At 46.0% G+C, this 21,069-nt stretch overlaps 2 protein-coding genes across 3 annotated transcripts in view; both read right to left on the bottom strand.

Moving 5' to 3' along the window:
• LOC311316287 (insulin receptor-like) overlaps window positions 1–6,645 on the bottom strand; it is a 52,929-nt gene extending 46,284 nt beyond the window's left edge. The window contains exon 1 of the mRNA XM_084447129.1: window positions 5,444–6,645. Within this exon, the coding sequence (XP_084303255.1) occupies window positions 5,444–5,522 (79 nt within the window). The 5' untranslated portion in view covers window positions 5,523–6,645. The remainder of the gene's footprint in view (window positions 1–5,443) is intronic.
• Window positions 6,646–14,127: 7,482 nt separating this feature from the next.
• The window catches only part of mfsd14a2 (major facilitator superfamily domain containing 14A2), a 28,880-nt gene continuing 21,938 nt past the window's right edge, over window positions 14,128–21,069 (bottom strand). For both annotated transcript variants that reach the window (XM_084446979.1, XM_084446980.1), the window contains exons 10-12: window positions 19,033–19,130; window positions 18,202–18,368; window positions 14,128–16,989 (exon numbers count right to left, since the gene is read on the bottom strand). In XM_084446979.1, the coding sequence (XP_084303105.1) occupies window positions 16,765–16,989; window positions 18,202–18,368; window positions 19,033–19,130 (490 nt within the window). In that variant the 3' untranslated portion in view covers window positions 14,128–16,764. The remainder of the gene's footprint in view (window positions 16,990–18,201; window positions 18,369–19,032; window positions 19,131–21,069) is intronic.

The following is a 21,069-nucleotide window of genomic DNA, read 5'->3' as shown; positions in this document are numbered from 1 at the left end:
AACGCCACGAAGCCGTTTAAACTTGAGTCACCGCAAATCAGCATTCATCTCCGCCGAGACTCCCTATAATCATTAACATGGGCCTAATATGACCTAGAATGTCCCCGTCTGATTGGGCGGAGCAGAGGCGGTCAGATCCATAACGCTTTCTGTTTCCTAGACAGGAAGGGGGGGGGGGGGGGGACAGGGGGAGGGGGGGGACAGCCACGTTTCGGGAACATCACAAACCAGTGGGGTTACCATGGAAACCGGGCTGGCTCCAGCTCTTCATTAGCTTTCAGGACATAGGCCCAGAATAGCTCTCAGGCAATCAGGACATGGACACAGCTCTCAGCCAATCAGAACATAGACACTGCTCTCAGCCAATCACAAAATAGACGCATGGCTAGCTCTCAGCCAATCAGAACATAGACACAGGCTAGCTCTCAGCCAATCAGAACATAGACACAGGCTAGCTCTCAGCCAATCAGAACATAGACACAGCTCTCAGCCAGACAACATTGAAAACGCTAACACTGAACATAGACACAGCAACACTAACACTGAACACTGACACAGCAGCACTAACACTGACACAGCAGCACTAACACTGAACACTGACACAGCAGCACTAACACTGACACAGCAACACTAACACTGAACACTGACACAGCAGCACTAACACTGACACAGCAGCACTAACACTGACACAGCAGCACTAACACTGAACACTGACACAGCAGCACTAACACTGAACACTGATACAGCAGCACTAACACTGACACAGCAGCACTAACACTGACACAGCAACACTAACACTGAACACAGACACAGCAGCACTAACACTGACACAGCAACACTAACACTGAACACTGACACAGCAGCACTAACACTGAACACAGACACAGCAACACTAACACTGAACACTGACACAGCAGCACTAACACTGAACACAGACACAGCAGCACTAACACTGAACATAGACACAGCAGCACTAACACTGAACATAGACACAGCAGCACTAACACTGAACACAGACACAGCAGCACTAACACTGAAGATAGACACAGCAACACTAACACTGAAGATAGACACAGCAACACTAACACTGAAGATAGACACAGCAGCACTAACACTGAACACAGACACAGCAGCACTAACACTGAACACAGACACAGCAACACTAACACTGAACACAGACACAGCAACACTAACACTGAACACTGACACAGCAACACTAACACTGAAGATAGACACAGCAGCACTAACACTGAAGATAGACACAGCAGCACTAACACTGACAGTCTGTGCCTCGGAGAGCCGAACAGAATCACAGGAGCGCGCACCCCACTGGCAGAGATCGCACTTTTAAGAGCCCTTCTCAGGGGGCGTGATGGGGGTCTGAACACCCCCCCCCCCCCCCCCCCCCCCCCCGAGCCAGGAAACACCAGATTTACAGAGAGGAAATATAGCAGGGTGATTAGCAATGGCAAGAGAGGGCTTTCAATTAAAGGTTAACTTCCAGGTACTTCAGGGGCTGAGGCCCATCCGCTACGAGTGTCATGTAATACACCATCAATTAAAATCCATTGGAAATGTTACTACACAGCAATAATATTGTAATCAGGATTCATCACCACATTGTGAACCGAGCAGTGACGTTAAATGACCTAAAACAAACCCCTTTCAAGTGAGCCACACGTTCCTTATAGAAATACAAACCGTTCTTAAATCAAACACACAATATGCTTAGTAGGCATGTCAATATTTCTATATCGCTTTATTAAATCGATCGGTCAATGAGGATCTCCGCGAAAGCCGTGTCTTTGTAGTACGTAGTTTGGCTGTTATGGCGATTTCTACGATTCAGTGTTGGGTCGATAGCACAGTTTTTAGAAAAAGAGCAGGGTGACTGCACACGTGCTAAGATTCAATCAGCAACACAGAAGGAAGCGTCTTCTCCTGCCATGTTTGAGAGCGTGGCTCGTACACAAAGCGCTCCCGGCAGCCCCGAGGCTGTTCACCCGCACAGCCCACGCGCCATACCGCCACCCAAGACTAAACAGAGTATATTTGTCGAATGCAAACTAAGACGGCGTTGTGCGTGTGGACCCGTCCTTTTCCGGGCTTGAGCCCCTCTGATCCCAGAGGGGGGTCTTCCGGAACGCCACACACCCCCGGCCCGCCCCCACAGGAACACGGACGGCCCTCGTGGTGTCGTACATTATCACGGTGGCCTCAACGAGTGTGCAAACATGTTGGTGTTGCAACACTTCCCTTTTCAAGGTTGTTGTTTGTTCCAACGTAAGCTGGGGCAGCGCGGCACGCGGAGTTCACAGGGGAACTAATGGACCGTTGCTAAATTGGTGTGTGATGTAATCCTTACCGAGAATGGTTGTAAAACCTGATCAATTATTTATCCACCTGATTTTAGATGTAGGACCTTCAAAATAATGACTAGATAACTTGTAAATCGGGTTATTACTCAAGCCTGTTGTTCTCCAAATAGGCCTGATAAACTATAAATATGAGTTGCTAGTGCATGGGATCATCAGCTAGTGTGGGTCACCCTGACTCTCCCATTGTCAAGCTGACTTTTTAACTGGACAGACATACTAACAACTCCATTAGCGAGCCCCCCCAAGACCGCAGTGAAGACCGCATCTATGACTACCGATATTAGGGCCATCGATTTCCCACAAGCCCCCGGGGGTGAGGCAAGAGAACGGCCGGGCCTGGCGGTAGTGACCTTTCGAGGCGCGCGCGGTAATTCGGTGATTCACCTGCACACGCCAGCTGCTCTCACTTCCACGTCCCCGGGTCTAAATGTGGCCGAGCGCGGCGTTTAGCGACAGGGCACAGGGCGAAACAGATACGCGAAAGTAGCGACAGCAAATGTGTTTCGGGGTCCTTTTCACACAGTTCACACACTTAAGCAAACCACCTGCGTCTGACTGACGGAAGAATTCATATCTGTTTATTGTCAACTTGTCCCATTCAACATGAACGGCCATTGTTGGGCACATAAAGGCCATTACTGGCATTGGGATAATTATTACCTTCAATGTGCCAGAACACAATAACAAGGACATTTCCTTTTGTCAAGTGCACTGTGTCAAGGATACAGTGACTTAAGAAAATAAAGACAGCTTGTTCAGATGCTTCGAGTCATTTAAGTACCAGATACTTGAGTGCTTGAGCATGGGTATGGCAGATTATTACATGCTCTCTCGTCACTCTCGTGGCTATTCAAAGACAGCCTGTCTACCGGGATTAAAGGTCCATTGATGCAGGTCACGACTCACGAGTATACAAGCCACTCTTTTGTGTACATGTCAACCACGCACCTATAAACTACGGTGACAGCGGCATCGTGTCACACTTCAATTACATGAGATCACCGCTGTCCTGGTGAAGTAGAGCCCGTCTTATCATAAATCAGGTTCTGCTACTTCCCACCGGGACACTTCTGACAAGTGACATTTAACAACCAGTAGTCATTTTGCAAGTTCCTGACCAGTTGACACTCATGACAAAGGGATGCCTGTTGAACATATAAGCCTAGCTCAGGGCGACAGAGATTCATGACTAAGATACTGTATTAATGGACTACTTGACCGCTTGAGATGATATTCTGTTGCCCTGAGGTGAACCACGCTGGTATTATTGTGGCTTGAAATAGGCTCTGATCCGAGAGGTCTGGGAAGTCTGTGCGCAGCCTCTGAGAGGTCTGTGGTGAGTGTGTCGGTACGGAAGGACCAAGCCAAGTTTCAGTTCAATCATCAATGCATTTAGACTTAAAAGATCCTTAAAAAAACCAACAGCAAAGGGCAGATGAACTCAGTTACCGACCCCTTGCAGTCAAAGCGAGTTAAAAAGCCATCAACAACGCTGTTCACCAGATCCACCGGGCTCAGCAGTGGTCAGTCCGGCTTGTGAAAGCTGCCAGAGGGAGGCCCACATTCACTCTTCTCTTCTGTGGTTCACTCCGAGAGCAGGAAGGGGCCAGCCTTGCAATTACACAACTTGTTTATGATATATGTCCTCAGAACCTCGCACAAACTGGTCTGATGACATCGCCCGATCTGTTTTCAATGAAACGGCAGCCCTATTTGTTTATCCAGGAATCTGTCACACAATTAGCTAAAGACATAGTCAGCACAAACTAATGAATCAAATTCAGCGCTACAAAAGCCACTACAGAGGACAAATGCGCATCAAGTACAAGTCCATCTCTAAAGCGGGGTCTCTTGAGTTCTACTTGGCATGTAAATTAGTTAAAGTGACACATAACAAGACACCTCAGCACACTGACAACCGGAAACATATGTTCCTCTTTTGAGTGTCTGAGGTGTTGATTACTATCCAATAGTGTGCCTGACACAACAAAGTGAGAAACGTCTCAGAAATGTCAGAGAATCCTCAGTTACACTCTACAAACACAAATAATTCAGTATTAAACCCAGACTACGCGGTTAAACATGCACCGAGAAACTAAAATAAATAAATAAATAAAAATACTTTAATTTAGGCAAAATGTCTTGATATGTCCAATTGCCCTCTATTTGACAACTAACCCAATGTGAAGTAATATCTCAGGACAAATGCTATGCAATAACAGTTGGATTGAATACAGGCCAATGTTTCCTTCAGGTAGCCAAAGCCAAGTGTGTCACAGGCTTGGTTATATTTATTTTCTATTTCGGAGAACCTTGAAATAATCCAGACAGTTGAGAAACATAGCCCACCAAGAATGGAACATATTTTTAGATTTAACTGTAGCTTCAATTGCCATCTATCAGCACCAGAGCCTAGTAGCTTTATCAATCTACTAGCCTAATAATACTGTAATAAAAGGATCTAGAGTAGAGACTAGTTCATCCGTTTTTTGTTTAGCCACTTATGCCAATCATTTATCAATTTTTAATAAGCAGTAGACTAGGTAACAACATAATTTGTGTAAAGTAATATAATAAAGTAATATAATATTGTGTTAAGTGTTTGAGGGATGAAATTCATTCATTCTTGTTTAGTAATTTCCCAAGGCATGCATGGTGTATCCTAGGCAAATAAAACGTGTTCCTTAAATATAACATATAGACAAATCATACACTTCGCTGTTTTCTTTCATGATCAAAACGTGTCTGTTCAAATTGATCTGACACCAGTAGGCTACAGTAGCCTACACTTCTGCACAAATGTAGCCTATAAATCACCCGCCTCCATCCGTCAATGCCAACAAGCAACACAATAAACCTGATTGACTCCAAAAACGCCTGAATAGACAAAGAAACAGTTTGTTTTTTCATATCTTGTGGGGCAGAAATACCGATAAGCATGAACCTTTGTCCTTCCAGTACAGAACTGTGGCTACATACATCACCCAAAAGAGCATGATAAAAAATAACATTATAAAAATCAACATTGTCAAATTTGACATCAGCTGCTCAGATATGATACTTACTCTCTCCATTTGTTGGGGGACAATTCCATAAAATGTAGACAGTGGTCACAAAAACCGCCAGGCAAGTCCGGAGCCACATATTGACTCAAGACCAGTCAATATCCACCGCCGTGGACAGCAAACTGAGAACAATCCGTGTGTGGTCTGACTTAAAACTCCTGGAAATGGCTGGGAAATGATCGCAGGAAATTAGTTTAATAAGCCGCAAGATTCAGGACGTAAACAAAAAATAACAACAGTCGCCCAGAGAGAGAGAGAGAGAGAGAGAAGAGAGAGAGAGAGAGAGAGAGAGAGATGGGCGGAGAGAGAAGAGTCCAGCGTGTTCAGCCTTCAGTCTGCAGATCAGTTAGCTCAGCTAACCACGTTAGCCTCGGGGGTCGGGGGGATACTCAAAATCACCACGAACAAATGCAAGCATGGGCCACATTGCACTTAAACGAAGTAGAAGTCTTCATTTGCAATTAATTCAATTGCATTTATATTTGGGGTTAATCTGAATAATGTCCAAATATCGAGGTACTGTGAACTGCAGCCAGATCACGCCTGTGGTGCGCAGCTAGCTGGCTAGGCCACAGTAAAGTTAGGAGCTAAATCTCGCTTTCTCAATCCAGTTAGGATTTCAAATGCATTCGGTGGGTTCAAATACGGCGAACGTTATTTGTCCTCTTCAGAAATTCCTTGCTTCATTGCATTGAAGAAAAAAAAAAATATTTCACGGCCAATATTGATCTCCAGACAGCCAGTTGTGCAGCTCGCCTAGCTAACGCTCTGCAGCTCCGGGATGGCAGCGTGGCGTAGTAAACCACGGGTCACTGCGCTTCACACAGCAGCTGTCTCTCACACGGATACTAACTCCTCTACAACCAATACAAAACCCTACACTCTATTTACTATTTAACACGCAATGCGTAATAGAAGCTCGCCTTGATACGTGTTGAGATCGTAAAGCACCAGCCCGAGTCAGTCAGTGCTGAGATTTCAGTGAGACTTCTCTCCGGCTGTCAGACTCCGCGGATCGCTCGTTGTTGTCGTCCGCCCTCGTTCTTTGCATGAAATACAATGTGTTTGAGGGCTTCCAAATACGCGATAACGCTGTCCGAAAGGATCAAACGCTTGTTCGAATAAGAAAAACAATTAGAATAGAGTCGAAAAACTTAGTTTACTCTCCCAAAATAGAGGTAGATTGTTGAGTCTCCCAGGTCCCCTAGGATCCCCTTCTCTTGCCTCTTCGCCAGTAAACAAACCTGCCAGCGAGCAGACAAGCCGCCCGGGAAACACGGACTGGACTTTACATGGGATTATATTTAGCAAGCAACAGTGTCTGAGTCGCACAGTTCAATAAATTGTATTTATTTTGCAATCAAAAATGCGAATTTATAGCAGCCATTGCAATGGATTGAGTGTGTAAATGCAATAGCAGGCTTCCTGCAGTATCAGTGCAATTTAATCGAGTTATTTAGATATTTTTTTATCTAATTTTTGATCACTTGACTCAACTTTTGATACCAGACGTATTTAATGAAATGTATTTTTTGCTTTGCCTGATGCCCTGAAGCACTGTTTAGGCATAGCCTATCTACTGGGACTGTTTTCCAAGCATCGCAGTTTCCAGTATTGTTATGTTTGTCCTTGACATCCTTGGAAACACACTCACTGAACCCCTCAGTAGCCTATAGGAAAATTCCCTGCACATAGACAAGTAGGCCTAGCCCATGCCTATCATTTTCAAAAATCATTTTAGGAATAAACCGATTTCAACTCCGTCACCAATGTTTTAGCATCATAGCATTTGTTCCTAAGTGCCACAAAACCAGTAGGCCAACAAATTAGAATAATGAATCCTACCTAAAATCATACGACTCTCAACTGTGACAATGCCCGTGTTTATACTGTAGCATGAGAGCTCAGAGTGGTGCTGTAGGCATTCATTCACTTTAGGGACAAGGACAGTGAGGGGTATTTCTTTTCCTAACAAAACTAAAGATTCTGAACACTCTCTGTAGAGATCCATGTCACCTTGATGTGATAAGAAATGACATTGAACGTCGCCCCTGGCTGAACAATCTGCCAAGAAGAGAATGACTGGATGCTTCTTTCACAGGAAGGATGGGGGTTCAATCTCATTTAAATCTCTATGGTGGATCTCATGTATTTGATAGCCTCTGGAAAAGGCATCTGTCCAATGATTATAAGCCAACTTTAATTTACAGTGATTGTGTAATTACTGTAGCCTAAGCCTACTTTGTGAAACTGGGTGCTGTGTGACAAATGTGACGATTACAAAATAGCATATTTCATTCAGCGGATTAAGGAGCAAGTACATTACCATATGTCACTGTTCGCTTCCTGTATTCCAGAAAATACAACACAATGCCTCATGGGAAAGGAACTTGTCTTGTCATGAATGGCATGAAAACAAGCCTCCATTTCACAGGAATTTACAAAACCATGTGAGCCAGAACAGAGGCGCTGCCCTTGTGACTAATAGCACTGCTGGAACCTGTGATAGGTAATTCTTCATAAGTATGACATGGTCAATGTCTCCTCCCCAGCAGTACGTCCCAATCTCCCTAAAGCAATATGCATCCCAAGCCACATTTCAACAACCGCTCTTCTCTGTAATGCACAAATCACATTCAGTTTGACGGGCGTGTTTTGATCTGATTTCTCCAGATATGGGATTTGGAAAACGCACCTGCTCCATCACCACACCACCACAGAGGCTCAGAAGCACAGGGAAGAATAGCAAACGTGTGTAACGGGCCCTCAGCTCAACACCGATCACCAGTAACACAACTCTCACAACCCAACCAGGAGAGACCGCGGCGAGAGGCACGCAGCCCAACCAGGAGAGACCTCGGCGAGAGGCACGCAGCCCAACCAGGAGAGACCTCGGCGAGAGGCACGCAGCCCAACCAGGAGAGACCTCGGCATGAGAGACACGCAGAGGGTCTTGAGGTGGAAACAGAGGTGAGAACGTCAGCCGGTGATTGTTATTGCTCTTTGTGATGAAACCATCCAACAAGTCTCATCCAGAGATGGAGGGTGGGAGAGAGAGAGAGAGAGAGAGAGAAGGAGTCAACCAGGAGCATTGCCAATAGTGCCCGTGGAGGAAAAAAGTTTTCACAATAAGAGTCTGGACTTCCAGGCGCCCAGAACGATTTGAGTTTCCCCAGAAAATAGGGCACCAATCAGGAGACTGCATGTTAACTGCTGTTCTGCCCCCAGTCCCTGATTGGTTCCCATAGATGATGACAAGAAATACAACAGGAGTCCTCTAGTAGAGTGAAGCAACATATAGTGACGTCAATGTTGGAAGAAGAAAAGGCAGCATGAGTGCAGTTATTGCAGAAATAGACTCAATAACAACAATCGTTGAGTATGTTTTGTTATGCTGATTGGCTGGAGGAGTTTGGCTGGAAGTCCAGACTCCATCATGAAAGCTTTTTATTTCCGTGATGACTGGCTTCCAGGCTTCCCCCACCACCCCCGCACCGCACCGTCCACAACCTCCGTCTCTAGCAGCCCCACACAGGGAGCAGGCTTCGCTCAAAGTTTTGTTTTGGCTCTGTGTGCACGCACATGCATGCGAACAGGACAGAGTGTCTAAGCGGAAGCAGGAAGAGAAAAGCCCCATGGGAACTTAAATGGACAAAAATACGAACGTTAGTGAACGGCCAATAATAATTCTTGATCCCTTTGGAGTTGTGCTATGACCATCACATATGTTTGTCAATTGAAAACATAAATTTTACTCATCTCTGTTTACTCGAAAGTAAGATAATATTAGCTAGCTGACATTACACTCGTTTAACACGCACCAAATCCATGTAAAGCCGATCTTGCATGCCAGCTCTTACACAAGTGACTACTGTATCTCTCCTTCCGCATAGCTGCAGCTCTCAACAATAGTGATTGTCACCTCTTTTAATACTTTTAAACTCGTTGGAATAATTGATTTATTGTATTACGACAAACTGTGACTTTTTTGACTTGCAAAATTATTTTAAATTGACAAACACCATATGTGTATGGTCATGGCACAATTCAAACGAGATGAAGAAATTATTTGTTTCTCGATGTCCACTACCGTACATATTTTTCCGGAAATAAGGTCCCATGGGACGACCCTTCCTACTTCTGCACTGTACATGTTTGGTATTTCTGCGTTTGTTAGGTCGAGAACTTTCTGCCAGTCCAAACCGTGCGTCTCTGCGACCTCCCCATGTCAAGATATGGCAGTTTCGATTCTGTGCACCCCCTGGTGGCTAGGCGGTGAAGTGCATGGTCGACCCTACTGCCCCGCGATGGCCGGTCAGTCAGACCGTTTCTCTAATTCTAGTATACATAGATGAGTCGATTTCACCCCTTCACCGGGAACATCTGGCACTGCTGGAAAGCTTAGCTGGGCTGTGATGACACAGTCTGTCTGTAGGTGTAGAGACGAGGTGGGGGGGCATACAATGATTGAATGGCACTGTTAAGCTTCATGTCTGGGGAATGCATGTACAGTAGATGGCATCGATCTATTCACCAATCACATACTCATAGTCTTTCTCTATATATTGGTTTTATTGTTTGGAATAACAGGTAGTGGGTATGTTTCACTTCCTCTAGTGTGTTAGTAAGGACACGTAGAAATAGAGGCAATGAGAGGTACAGATCTCCCACTTCCTCTGCAAAGAGAAACTTTCCCTCTCGCAGTCTGAGTCAGTCAGTGCGTATGAATTCACGCCTACCTGGCGCGAGAAATACGTTTGCCCCGCGCTCACTGAGCCCCTGATTACAGCTCGCCGCAACCCGGCGGTATTGATGCAGTATTGATGTTATAATGAAGGGAAAAGAGATGACGCAGAAACACATGATGTGAATGCTGACAGTGTTGCCCTGTTGCTGTGGAGCCAGGGGGGTCTGTTTACCGAGCCTCTGACTCCCGGGCCTCGCAGGCCCGATCCAGGCCCGGCAGGGAGGGGGTTCCCTGTGTGTGTGTGTGTGGGGGGGGGGGGGGCGGGGGCGATTCTGCAATCCCATTACACTAGGCATGACACGGCCGATTCGCCCGGCTCCGTGCCCTTTCCCGGGTGGACATACCACCCCGGCCAGGGGTCGGGGGTGCGGGGGTGGGGGGGGGCGGTCCGAGCCTGGCATCGACGGGCTGCCATCTCGGCTCAAAGACCCGCTGTTGAGCAAATCCTGCGAGGGCTGGAAACCCAGTGGTCTGGGTTCTTACAGTGAGCGGGGCTTCTAGCTGTTTAAGGAGGAGGAATGTTCTAGAACGTTGACAGATAAATGCACCGCGTTTGACTGCTATGAACTTCTGTTATGCGTCAGCAATAGTGCTTCAACCCCCCCCCCTCCCACCCCCACCTGCTCATCTGTACTGTATCTATTTCTTGCACTCTAATAAAATGTAAGCACAGGATGCACCAGTACACCAGGCGCATTTGAAATCGGACTCAACACAAACAACGCACCACTCTCAGGGAGGGATCTGGGTCCTCTCTCTCTCTCTCTCTCTCTCTCTTCAAGCCTGTCGACGGAGGCCCTTCACTTCACTTGAAGCATGCTAATGTGAGTGACACTCCGTTGCCCCGGGCTGGTTCCCGTGCGTAGATGGATGTAGGCTGCACCCTGTTTGAGCATGACAACTAAAACAACAAGGTCAGGGTTCACGCTGATAATGGCCGCACGAAGGCCTGACTCACTCTGTTATCACACCGATGATGTGTGGTCGCAGCTTGCTTATTCTATAGATCCAGTGTGTCATAAAGCTCTTTAAAGATATCTGAGGATGGGAGGGGGGGGGGGGTTTGGAAAACTGAAGTGGATGATCGATCTATCCAGCCCTGCACATGCCTACCTCTGGAACAAAGACTCGGTGGTCATAGCCCAGAGGTCTTTGGCTTGTTCCGTCAAGTAGGTACACATCCTCAGGTTAATGGTCAACTGTGTCCCTGGAGGCAGGACACGGGTTCTACATATAGACCACGGGAAAGGAGACGAGAGCGGAAAGGGTTCGAGAAAAGTACTCTTTCACACGGGGCGGCTTGACAGGAAAAACAATGAAGTTCACCCTGTGATTCATCCCGGGGCTCCCGCGGGGCGTCACGCCGCCGTATCTGCACTTGGGTGTGACATTTCAAACTTCCTCTCCCCGGAGTGCCTGTGAACCCAAAGGTGTGTCATTCCGAAGAACGATTCCTTCCCGTTGCCGTTTCCAGCGGGCCCAAACAACAATATTTTGTGTTCGGGGGCCGGCTGATGGATGCTAGGGCTATGTGGGGTCAAAGGACGCGCTCGTTTTTTACGTCGGCGCCGGGGTGGACGAGGCGGGCGGCGGGAGTGCTTGAGAGTTCTTCCCGTCTCGTGTACCTAATTAGGAGGACAGGGAAGTAAACGCGCCGTGACAGCGGCTCCGCATCACAATACATTCCAGCAGGTCTCCAGAGTCACATGGATCTTGTCGTCATGACACCAGCCCCGGACAGATAAAGCAGGGAGGGGAACGCTTTGCTTTGCCCATGGGGGCTGGGGTGGGGGGGGGTGTACTCACTTCAGTAGTATCCTTGGGAGCCGGGTGATCTGAGCACCAGCTTTGTGACGTACTTAACCGACTTCCTCTAGTCAAAGCTTCCTCCTCGCCTTGACCAGAAAAACCACCAGCCTCAGTGTAACAGGGATGCCTGTACCAAACAGAATTCATAGACTTGTTGCTGATTTGGAATATTAAGATTGGTGACCATTTCTAGCCTAATGCTCTCTCCGAGCTGTTTCAACAAGTATTAGCATATCCTTGTGTGTCATATTAAATGGATTAACATAAAATGTCTATATTTTTGCTGAGACTTTCTAAACATTACAGTAGTATACATTAGCCTACAAGTTAGTAGATAGTACATTAGTAGACATTACAAAGAGCTAGTAGTAACTGCATTAGTAGACATTACAAAGAGTTAGTAGTACTGTACATTCGTAGACATTACAAAGAGCTACTGTAATAGTAGTAGACATTACAAAGTTAGTAGTACTGTACATTAGTAGACACTACAAAGAGTTAATAACTACATTAGTAGACATTAAAAAGAGTTAGTAACTACATTAGTAGACATTACAAAGAGTTAGTAACTACATTAGTAGACATTACAAAGTTAGTAGCACTGTACATTAGTAGACATTACAAAGAGTTACAGTAGTACTCCATTAGTAGACATTACAAAGTTAGTAGTAGGCTACAGCAGACATTAAAAAGAGTTTGTTAGCTAAATAAGTAGACATTAGAAATAGTTAGTAGGCTAGGCTATACTAGTATAGCATACACTACAAAGAGTTAGGCTATATTAGTAGACACTACAAAGAGTTAGGCTATATTAGTAGACATTACAAAGAGTTAGGCTATATTAGTAGACATTACAAAGAGTTAGGCTATATTAGTAGACATTACAAAGAGTTAGGCTATATTAGTAGACATTACAAAGAGTTAGGCTATATTAGTAGACATTACAAAGAGTTAGGCTATATTTGTAGACATTACAAAGAGTTAGACTATATTGGACAGTACAAAGAGTTAGGCTATATTAGTAGACATTACAAAGAGTTAGGCTATATTAGTAGACATTACAAAGAGTTAGGCTATATTAGTAGACATTACAAAGAGTTAGGCTATATTTGTAGACATTACAAAGAGTTAGGCTATATTAGACAGTATAAAGAGTTCGTAGGCTACATTAGTAGACATTACACGACTCAAATCCTGGCCTATGTTGTGATCCAGCAGACACCTCAGGCCTCATAGGAAACAATGACAGTGGATTAAGGCTAAGACTCTTATCAATCTTTCTTTCATCCAGACAACACAACACCTGCTGCTCCACTTAAGAGGCCTTTAACCGACACCACCAGATCCCTCCAGCAGTACGAGGCTCCTGGGAATCCAGTGAAAGGGTGTGTCTGGTTAGGGGAAGCCGGGTGAGATAAGTATCACACTGGGGAAAACAAGTCGTCACTTCAGGAGCTGAGAAACGGATTACTTTACCGCAGCTTTTCAGTTTGGCAACAAAGACCGCCTGTAATTTGAATCCGAAAGCATGAGGCCAGGCCTGAGATGAGCAGATTTAAAACGTAATTGGAATCCAACAGATGCAGCTCTAGAAGTTTATTGTTAAATGTGATAATTTACTCTTTATCACTAACACTAACTTGAACACGCCAGCCCATCCACGCCAGTAGGCCATTTCTTCAGCAGGAGCAACTTTGTATGTGAGAAAGCTTGTGGCTGCTGCTGCCCCCTTATGGCCGGAAAGAGCAACAGATCACTAGATGGGCTCAGACCGGTAGAACTATTGGTCGTCTGTATGTGTCTTCAAACTGATATTCATGGGGTTCAAATGTAGTCCTAGACCTGCCATGTTGGGGACCAACACGTTTCAAATGAATTAATTAGTTCTACTGCATAGGATTCTATGCAGTAGAGCCAATCAGATAAATTGAAACACCTGTGTTGGTCCCCAATATGGCAGGTCTAGGACTACATTTGAACCCCATGAATATTACTATTATATACACACTCACGGAGAAGAAAAAACCCAGTAACACATGTATTGGAAAGCTGACTGCTCAATCATTCTAAATCTCAATGCAAAGTGAACAAGTGTACGGAACCACAAAAACGAACTCAGACAGCTCAATGTACAATAAACCTTTAATAAATAGTTTGTCATTAGTTTCCCATATTTACAGTATATCCACCATTTAACTCACGTTGCCGTATTCATTTCTTGGCTAATTGTAGGCACACAGAGAGGGGCTCAGGCCACACACACCACACGGTACTAAATGAAGAGGGGCCAGCAGTAGAGTCTGGGAAATGTAGTTGCACCAAACTATCAGAGAGACCTATATAGGTGGCCATGTCCATTAACATACATATATACATTGACTGTACGTTCTGCGTGGGTTTGTACATTGACCGTAAGGTAGTGCGGTCTGCTTGCCTGTAGACTATTCTGTATGTGCATACTGGGCTGGTGCAGAATCTTACTAATTGTTCTGGGATCTTAATAGTACTTGTGGGTTGGTCCAATGATTTTCAAGGAACAATTAGAATATACATCTATTTGAATGGCCTCAAGTTGGCTAACCCCCCCCAGAAATGATGAAGAATGGTATGGTCAAGGATTTGGGGTATGGCAGAGTTTGGTAATATCAAATATCATGTATATCTTAGCTTAGAACATTCAATGATGCTAGTTAATGATGTGCTCCATTGATAAAAGTCTGTAAAAAACGAAAAAGAGAAAACCATATCAACTTAATTAATGAGAAGAAATGTGTTTTAAACCAAGATTGAGACCAAGAATAATAAAATGCCACACATTCAGTAAATCACCAAACCAGCCACAATGATGAAACAAGCCTAAAAACGATTGGACCAAGTGTTAAAACAGCTATAAAAAAAAAAAAAGCACTTGAACTTAATTTTTCAGCCACAAATAAGACAAAGAAAACAAAACAAACTGTCACAACCAAAAAAACAAACATACAAACATACAGAAAACATATTTGGCACAAATAATAAAATTCAAACAAATGCAATGCGGAGAAATGTTATACAGTCTGAAACTGAGTTAAATCCATTTGAGTGTGTGATTTGGTTATTTCAATGCACTTGAGGCTCATTTACAAAAAAATCTTCTTTTTTTTTTTTTCAAAAGTACAACAGCAAAGATTAACTACTAATACAGTAACGAAAACCCTTTGCCATCAACAATGGACAACTGTCCAAAAATGTCAAGCACCCCATTTACACCTTTACGGGAGCTAAAATGTCCCAAAACGCTTTAAAATGGTTTTACAGTCTAAATCCAAATACTACATTTGCAGTCATTGTCTATCATACCACATCACACAACCTTTAGCGAACCTAATGATATTATTCCAAAGACGTCTTATTAACAATATCAGTGCTCACATAGATACCAAAAACTACAGTCAAAGCGGTCCATAGGCATGTTGAATGAACTACAGTTCTGCCAGCCGTCCGTTTAAATAAAGTTGTGCCAAATACCACAAAGAAGAAGGATGGAGGGGTGAGAACAAAAGAGGAATCAAATGTATTGAGGCTCCGATAGGAGCGATAGCGAAGATTACAGACCTTACTCAGACTCAGTCTTCATATAGGCTATGTAATATATATCAATTATGAAGTCACTTCAAGGCAACATTTGTCTTTGAATAAAAACTTTTATACGCACAACTAGCCTTCAGTGTGAACACAGGAAATAATATACAACCCAAAGCGTAACTGTTGATCTATTAATGAATGGCAGGTAAACACTGAAAACATGTCCGGGTCACAAAGTGGTCTCTCTTTCTCCCACCTCCCCGTCTCTGTGGGGGGAAAAGTAGGATATTCAATGAAAGTGTGGTCTCCCAAAAAAAAGGGTTCTTTCAAGTAGACCGAAGTCCCTCGGTAAAAACGTTCTCTTCTGCGTGTGGAATTCTGTACAGCCCCCTCTGTGGGTTCGGCACGGCCCCTCGGAGATTGATTTGTGGAGGCCGGGTCAAGTCTCCTCAAAAATATACATGGTAGCCCCTCCCCCCTACCCCTCCCTCCCCCCTCCTGTTGGCACAGAGGAAGACCCCCCCCCCCCTCGTCAGACCGCGTCAGAACCCGGTCACCACGACAACGCTTCACCGCGGGAGAGCTGGCGTTGCGGAGCAGCGGCAGGTTCATATCGACCCCTCCTTTTCTCTCTTTGGAACAAAAGGGGCGCCGCTGTGGTCGTCGCCGCCGCGGCCGTTACCGAGGAAATGAGAGGGATCGCGCAGGGGGAGGGGGTGTGGTAACAACCACGGGGGTGGAGCCATCTTCACCCCCGAACCAAACCAGGTGAGGGTGGGCTTGCTCTTGGAGGGGGGGGGGGGAGGGCGGGGCAAGCCTCTAGCAGAAGCCTAAGAGTCTAGCTTAACCAAGACACCCCCACACACTTCGACACAGCAGTTCCCAAAACACACACACACACACACACTCTTAGCGCAGCTCAGCTTGAAACGGGGCACGTGCCGTGTTTAGGGGACGCCCCACTTTGTGCGGTGGATATACACACACACACACACACGCACACACACACACACACGATCTTTCCGACACACAGAGGTGTCACAGTATGTCTTGTGTGTGTATAATATATATATATATACACACACACACACACACACACACACACAAACATACATATGCATGTGTGTGTATAAATAGGTGTATCTGTCCAGCTGGGGGGGGAGGGGGGGGCGGGGGTCCGTGTGGCCCCCTGGGGGCGGGGCTATACGCTGCTGTCCTCCAGGAGCGGCTCCTTGCCCTCGGCCCCGCTGCCCTGGGGGCTGTGGGAGTGGCTCTGGGCCCCGTTGCTGTGCTTCTTGTAGGCGCCGGGCCGCGCCCCCGGCCGCGCCCCGGGCCCCGTGTGCTCCGGGATGAAGAGCGCCACCAGCAGGGAGAGGAGCACGGAGCACGCCCCGAACAGGAAGGGGGGGCCCGGGATGATCCCACTCTGGAGGGAGAGAGAGAGGGGGGGGGGAGAGAGAGGCATGGGGGGGGAGAGGGAGGGAGAGAGAGAGGGGGGGGGGGGGGAGGGAGAGAGAGAGGGGGGGGGGAGGGAGGGAGAGAGAGAGAGGGGGGGGGAGAGAGAGGCATGGGGGGGAGAGGGAGGGAGAGAGACAGAGGGGGGGGGGGAGGGAGGGAGGGAGAGAGAGAGAGGGGGGGGGGGAGGGAGGGAGAGAGAGAGGGGGGGGAGAGGGAGAGAGAGAGAGAGAGAGAGGGGGAGGGAGAGGGGGGGAAGGGAGAGAGAGAGGTGGAGAGAGAGAGAGACAGAACGAGAGACAGAGACAGAGGGAGAGAGCGAGAGACAGAGAGAGAGAAAGTATATTTACTGTTTTCTCATGTCATTACTGTATTATCTTTGACACTTTCGCCAATGTTGTTCACCTGACATTCATGCATAAAACATGTTGAATTGAATTGAAGTGAGAGAGACAGAGACGCACGCAGAGGGAGGGAGTGAGAGAGAGACAGAGAAAGAGAGAGAGAGAGAGACTGACAGAGAGAGAAACCAGGGGTTATTGGAGGGTATTGGTGTCAGATGTACGTGTGTGCGTGTGCGTCTGTCTGCCTGCGCTCGAGAACTGGGTTTCTGCCAAAGTGCCTCAGACCAAGGCTACTAGAGTACATATCCCCTACCATGTGACCACACAGTGGGAGATGGATGAAAATGACAAAAGGTGAAAGGTCAAGTTTGTCTCCCTACTGAAGCATTTAAAACACTCGCGTCTGAAATGGACACCCTGGCTGTAACCCACATAGTACAGTATGTACAGTACAGTGCACACAGGACGCCCCCCTGTGGTCGGGTGAGTCATAGCAACTCTCTCACAACCAGACCTGTTTCCACACTGGAGAAAGGTCTGGCTGCACTCATTACCATTCGGGGATAAGGGGGTGGGGCGCTGTATTTGTCTAGGCCAATCACAAATCTTCCAGCGGAGCGGTTGCTAGGTTGTTGTTGTTGTTTCAGTCTGGTTGAATCTGATTGGGCGGACGACAGATTTTGCCGCCACTGATTGGGCGGTAATAAGCGAATGACGAGGCCCATCCCCAAAGCCTACGTCCGTTGAGTCGGACTACAGATGGATCGATCCCTTCCTCACAGATCTACGCTGCTTCCTGGAGAGAGGGGGGGAGGGGGGGGGGGGTCTCGTGTGCTCACCTCGTCGGTGGGGTTGGCCATGTTGGGTTTGGCGCCCTTCCCGGCGCCGTCCTCGCCGTCCAGATCCGTGAGCTCCACGTGGAACAGGTAGAAGACGAAGCCGTAGAGCGCCGGGCCGAGACCGTTACACAGACCACGGATCCCCGTGATCATCCCCTGGACCACGCCTGACCGGGGGACACGGTAACACACACACACACACGCACACACACACACGTTCATTTAATACACACACACACACACACACGTTCATTTAATACACACACACACGTTTACACACACACACACGTTCATTTAATACACACACACACGTTCATTTAATACACACACACACACACACACACGTTCATTTAATACACACACACACACACACACACACACACACACGTTCATTTAATACACACACACACACGTTCATTTAATACACACACACACGTTCATTGAATACACACACACGTTAACACACACACGTTAACACACACACACACGTTCATTTAATACACACACACACACGCGTTAACACACACACACACGTTCATTTAATACACACACACGTTAACACACACACACACACACACATATTAACACGCAACACACAAGTTAACACACACACCCAAGTTAACACACACACACACGTTAATACACACACGTTAATACACACATGTTAATACCCAAACACACACACGCTAATACACACACACACGTTAATACACACACGTTAATACACACGTTAATATACACACACACGCACGTTAACGCACGCAAACACACACATGCGCACACGCACACGCACACGCACACACACACACACACGGTGTGGTGGGCGCTCACCCTGTTGGTCTGGTTCTGCGTTGCGGGACACGATGGCGCTGATGGCGGGGAAGGTGATGCTGGACATGGCCGCTACCGCTCCAGCCGCCCACATCATCCTGCACAGAGAACACACACACATAAATACACACACATTAATACACACACACACATTAATACACACACATTAATACACACACACACACACACATTAATACACACACGTTAATACACACACACACTAGGGCTGGGAGTCCGAACTTCGGGATTCGAATATAATTCGAATATTGACAGAAATACTGGTATTCGAACGAATATTAGGCAGCCCTTAATATTCGAACCTGTAAGTTTTGTAAATGTGTTAGCTAGCAAACATTGCTTTTGATTCAGATTCAGAGGGTTTTTCACGCCTGGTGAAGTTGCAATCGCGAGCTCATTAGCAAGGCTATTGGACCTGTAGGAGGTGACGTTAGTTAGCACTTAGTTAGCAGAACAATGGCCTCGCCAACGCCCACAACCACACTGGAGGAGATCGAAATCTATACCCCTGGACTGGGTTGCACCAGTTTGTCTAAACCCAAGCATTTAGTCACGCCTAAACACTGACTAAACTCTTAGTTGCTACTAGTTAGTCGCATATTAGTTGGTATCTAATTTCGGTTGCACCACGCCAATTTAGGCGTTGTCTTAACTAGTAACTACTAACTAGTTGCTAAAAAATAGTCGTTGTATGACTGTGACGGCAGGATCCAAATAGCCAATCGGTAAGCAAGTAAAAATGTAAACAAGGAGGTTGATCGCCCTTACCCAGCCCTTACCAAGGAGCTTGGGCCGTGTCCGAATGTCCATATTACATACTATATTACATACTGCAACTCGCCTACTACATGCGATTTAGTACATACCTGTACTACTCCACGAAAACATGTTTAGTATGCGAGATAAATGTAGCATGCTTCACGAGTCATCCAGTGAAAGCGACGGGCTCCGGCTCACAACAATATTGAGCTAGCCAGGCATTTGAGTTGCTCATCCAACAGGCTCGATCCTCACCTTTATGTATAATCCCAACTGTGAAATGGATGTGATAATAGTCCACAAAATATTCTTCCTTTGCCTAGCACCAGCTGCAACCAAATTCATTATCTCCGTTAGCAAGGCTAACGTTGCACTTGGTAGCTTGTGCTTATTATTATTATTATTGGGGTTGGTGCTTGTGCAGTGGAGGGGTTCTTTTGGGGGAGTTAGCCGTTGGATTGTTATGCTTAAATGATCCTAGCCAGCTAGTTCCCAAGCTTGTTTGATAACCTTTGATTCAGACATAACGTAGGCTGCCTGGTACCGTCCACTGACCAGTTGCTGGTTAACTATGAGGCAGGATCCCAGCCGACCGTTGCATCCCCCCAACCCGCAACGGAGGATTATCAGCTGGGCTGGGACTCCCCTCGCTAACCAGCAACTGAGACCATTGAGCTAAAGGTGGTTAGCTAGCTCGATCGTGAAATTACTCAAACTTATTAAATATGACACCAATAAGCACACCGGTGCCAATAGTTAGCTTAATGCTACATGTTTGATTAATGGGATATACATCCTACTACCTTTATTTATCTTTTATTTGTCTTTCAGTACCTAGCCTGACTGGCTTATTTTTATTTATTTTTGTCAAACAGTGAAAACCTACTGTTCAAGCCAGGGTCTGACATAAATTAAAAGAACGGTTGTTGACAAAGACTTGTATTTGCTTCTGAAAACATCATTGCTTATCGATATTGCCTATGATACAACGCCCACTAGTGGACAGAATGTGCACAACTTTATTTTAATACCTAGGTAGGTCTTTCTGTAAGAATTTAATGGTAAAAATAGTATTAATAATAATTCGAATATATTCGAATATTATTATTAATAAATAAACGAACTTCGAATATGATTTTGGGGCAAAAGTCCCAGCCCTAACACACACACACATTAATACCCACACACACATTAATACACACACACATTAATACACACACGCACGTTAATACACACACGCACGTTAATACACACACACGG

Source organism: Borostomias antarcticus (genome assembly GCF_949987555.1).
Source record: "Borostomias antarcticus genome assembly, chromosome: 12".
In the NCBI taxonomy this organism is placed as follows: domain Eukaryota; kingdom Metazoa; phylum Chordata; class Actinopteri; order Stomiiformes; family Stomiidae; genus Borostomias; species Borostomias antarcticus.
The sequence above is the reverse complement of the archived record's forward strand: the minus strand, read 5'-3'. Positions and strand labels throughout refer to the sequence as shown.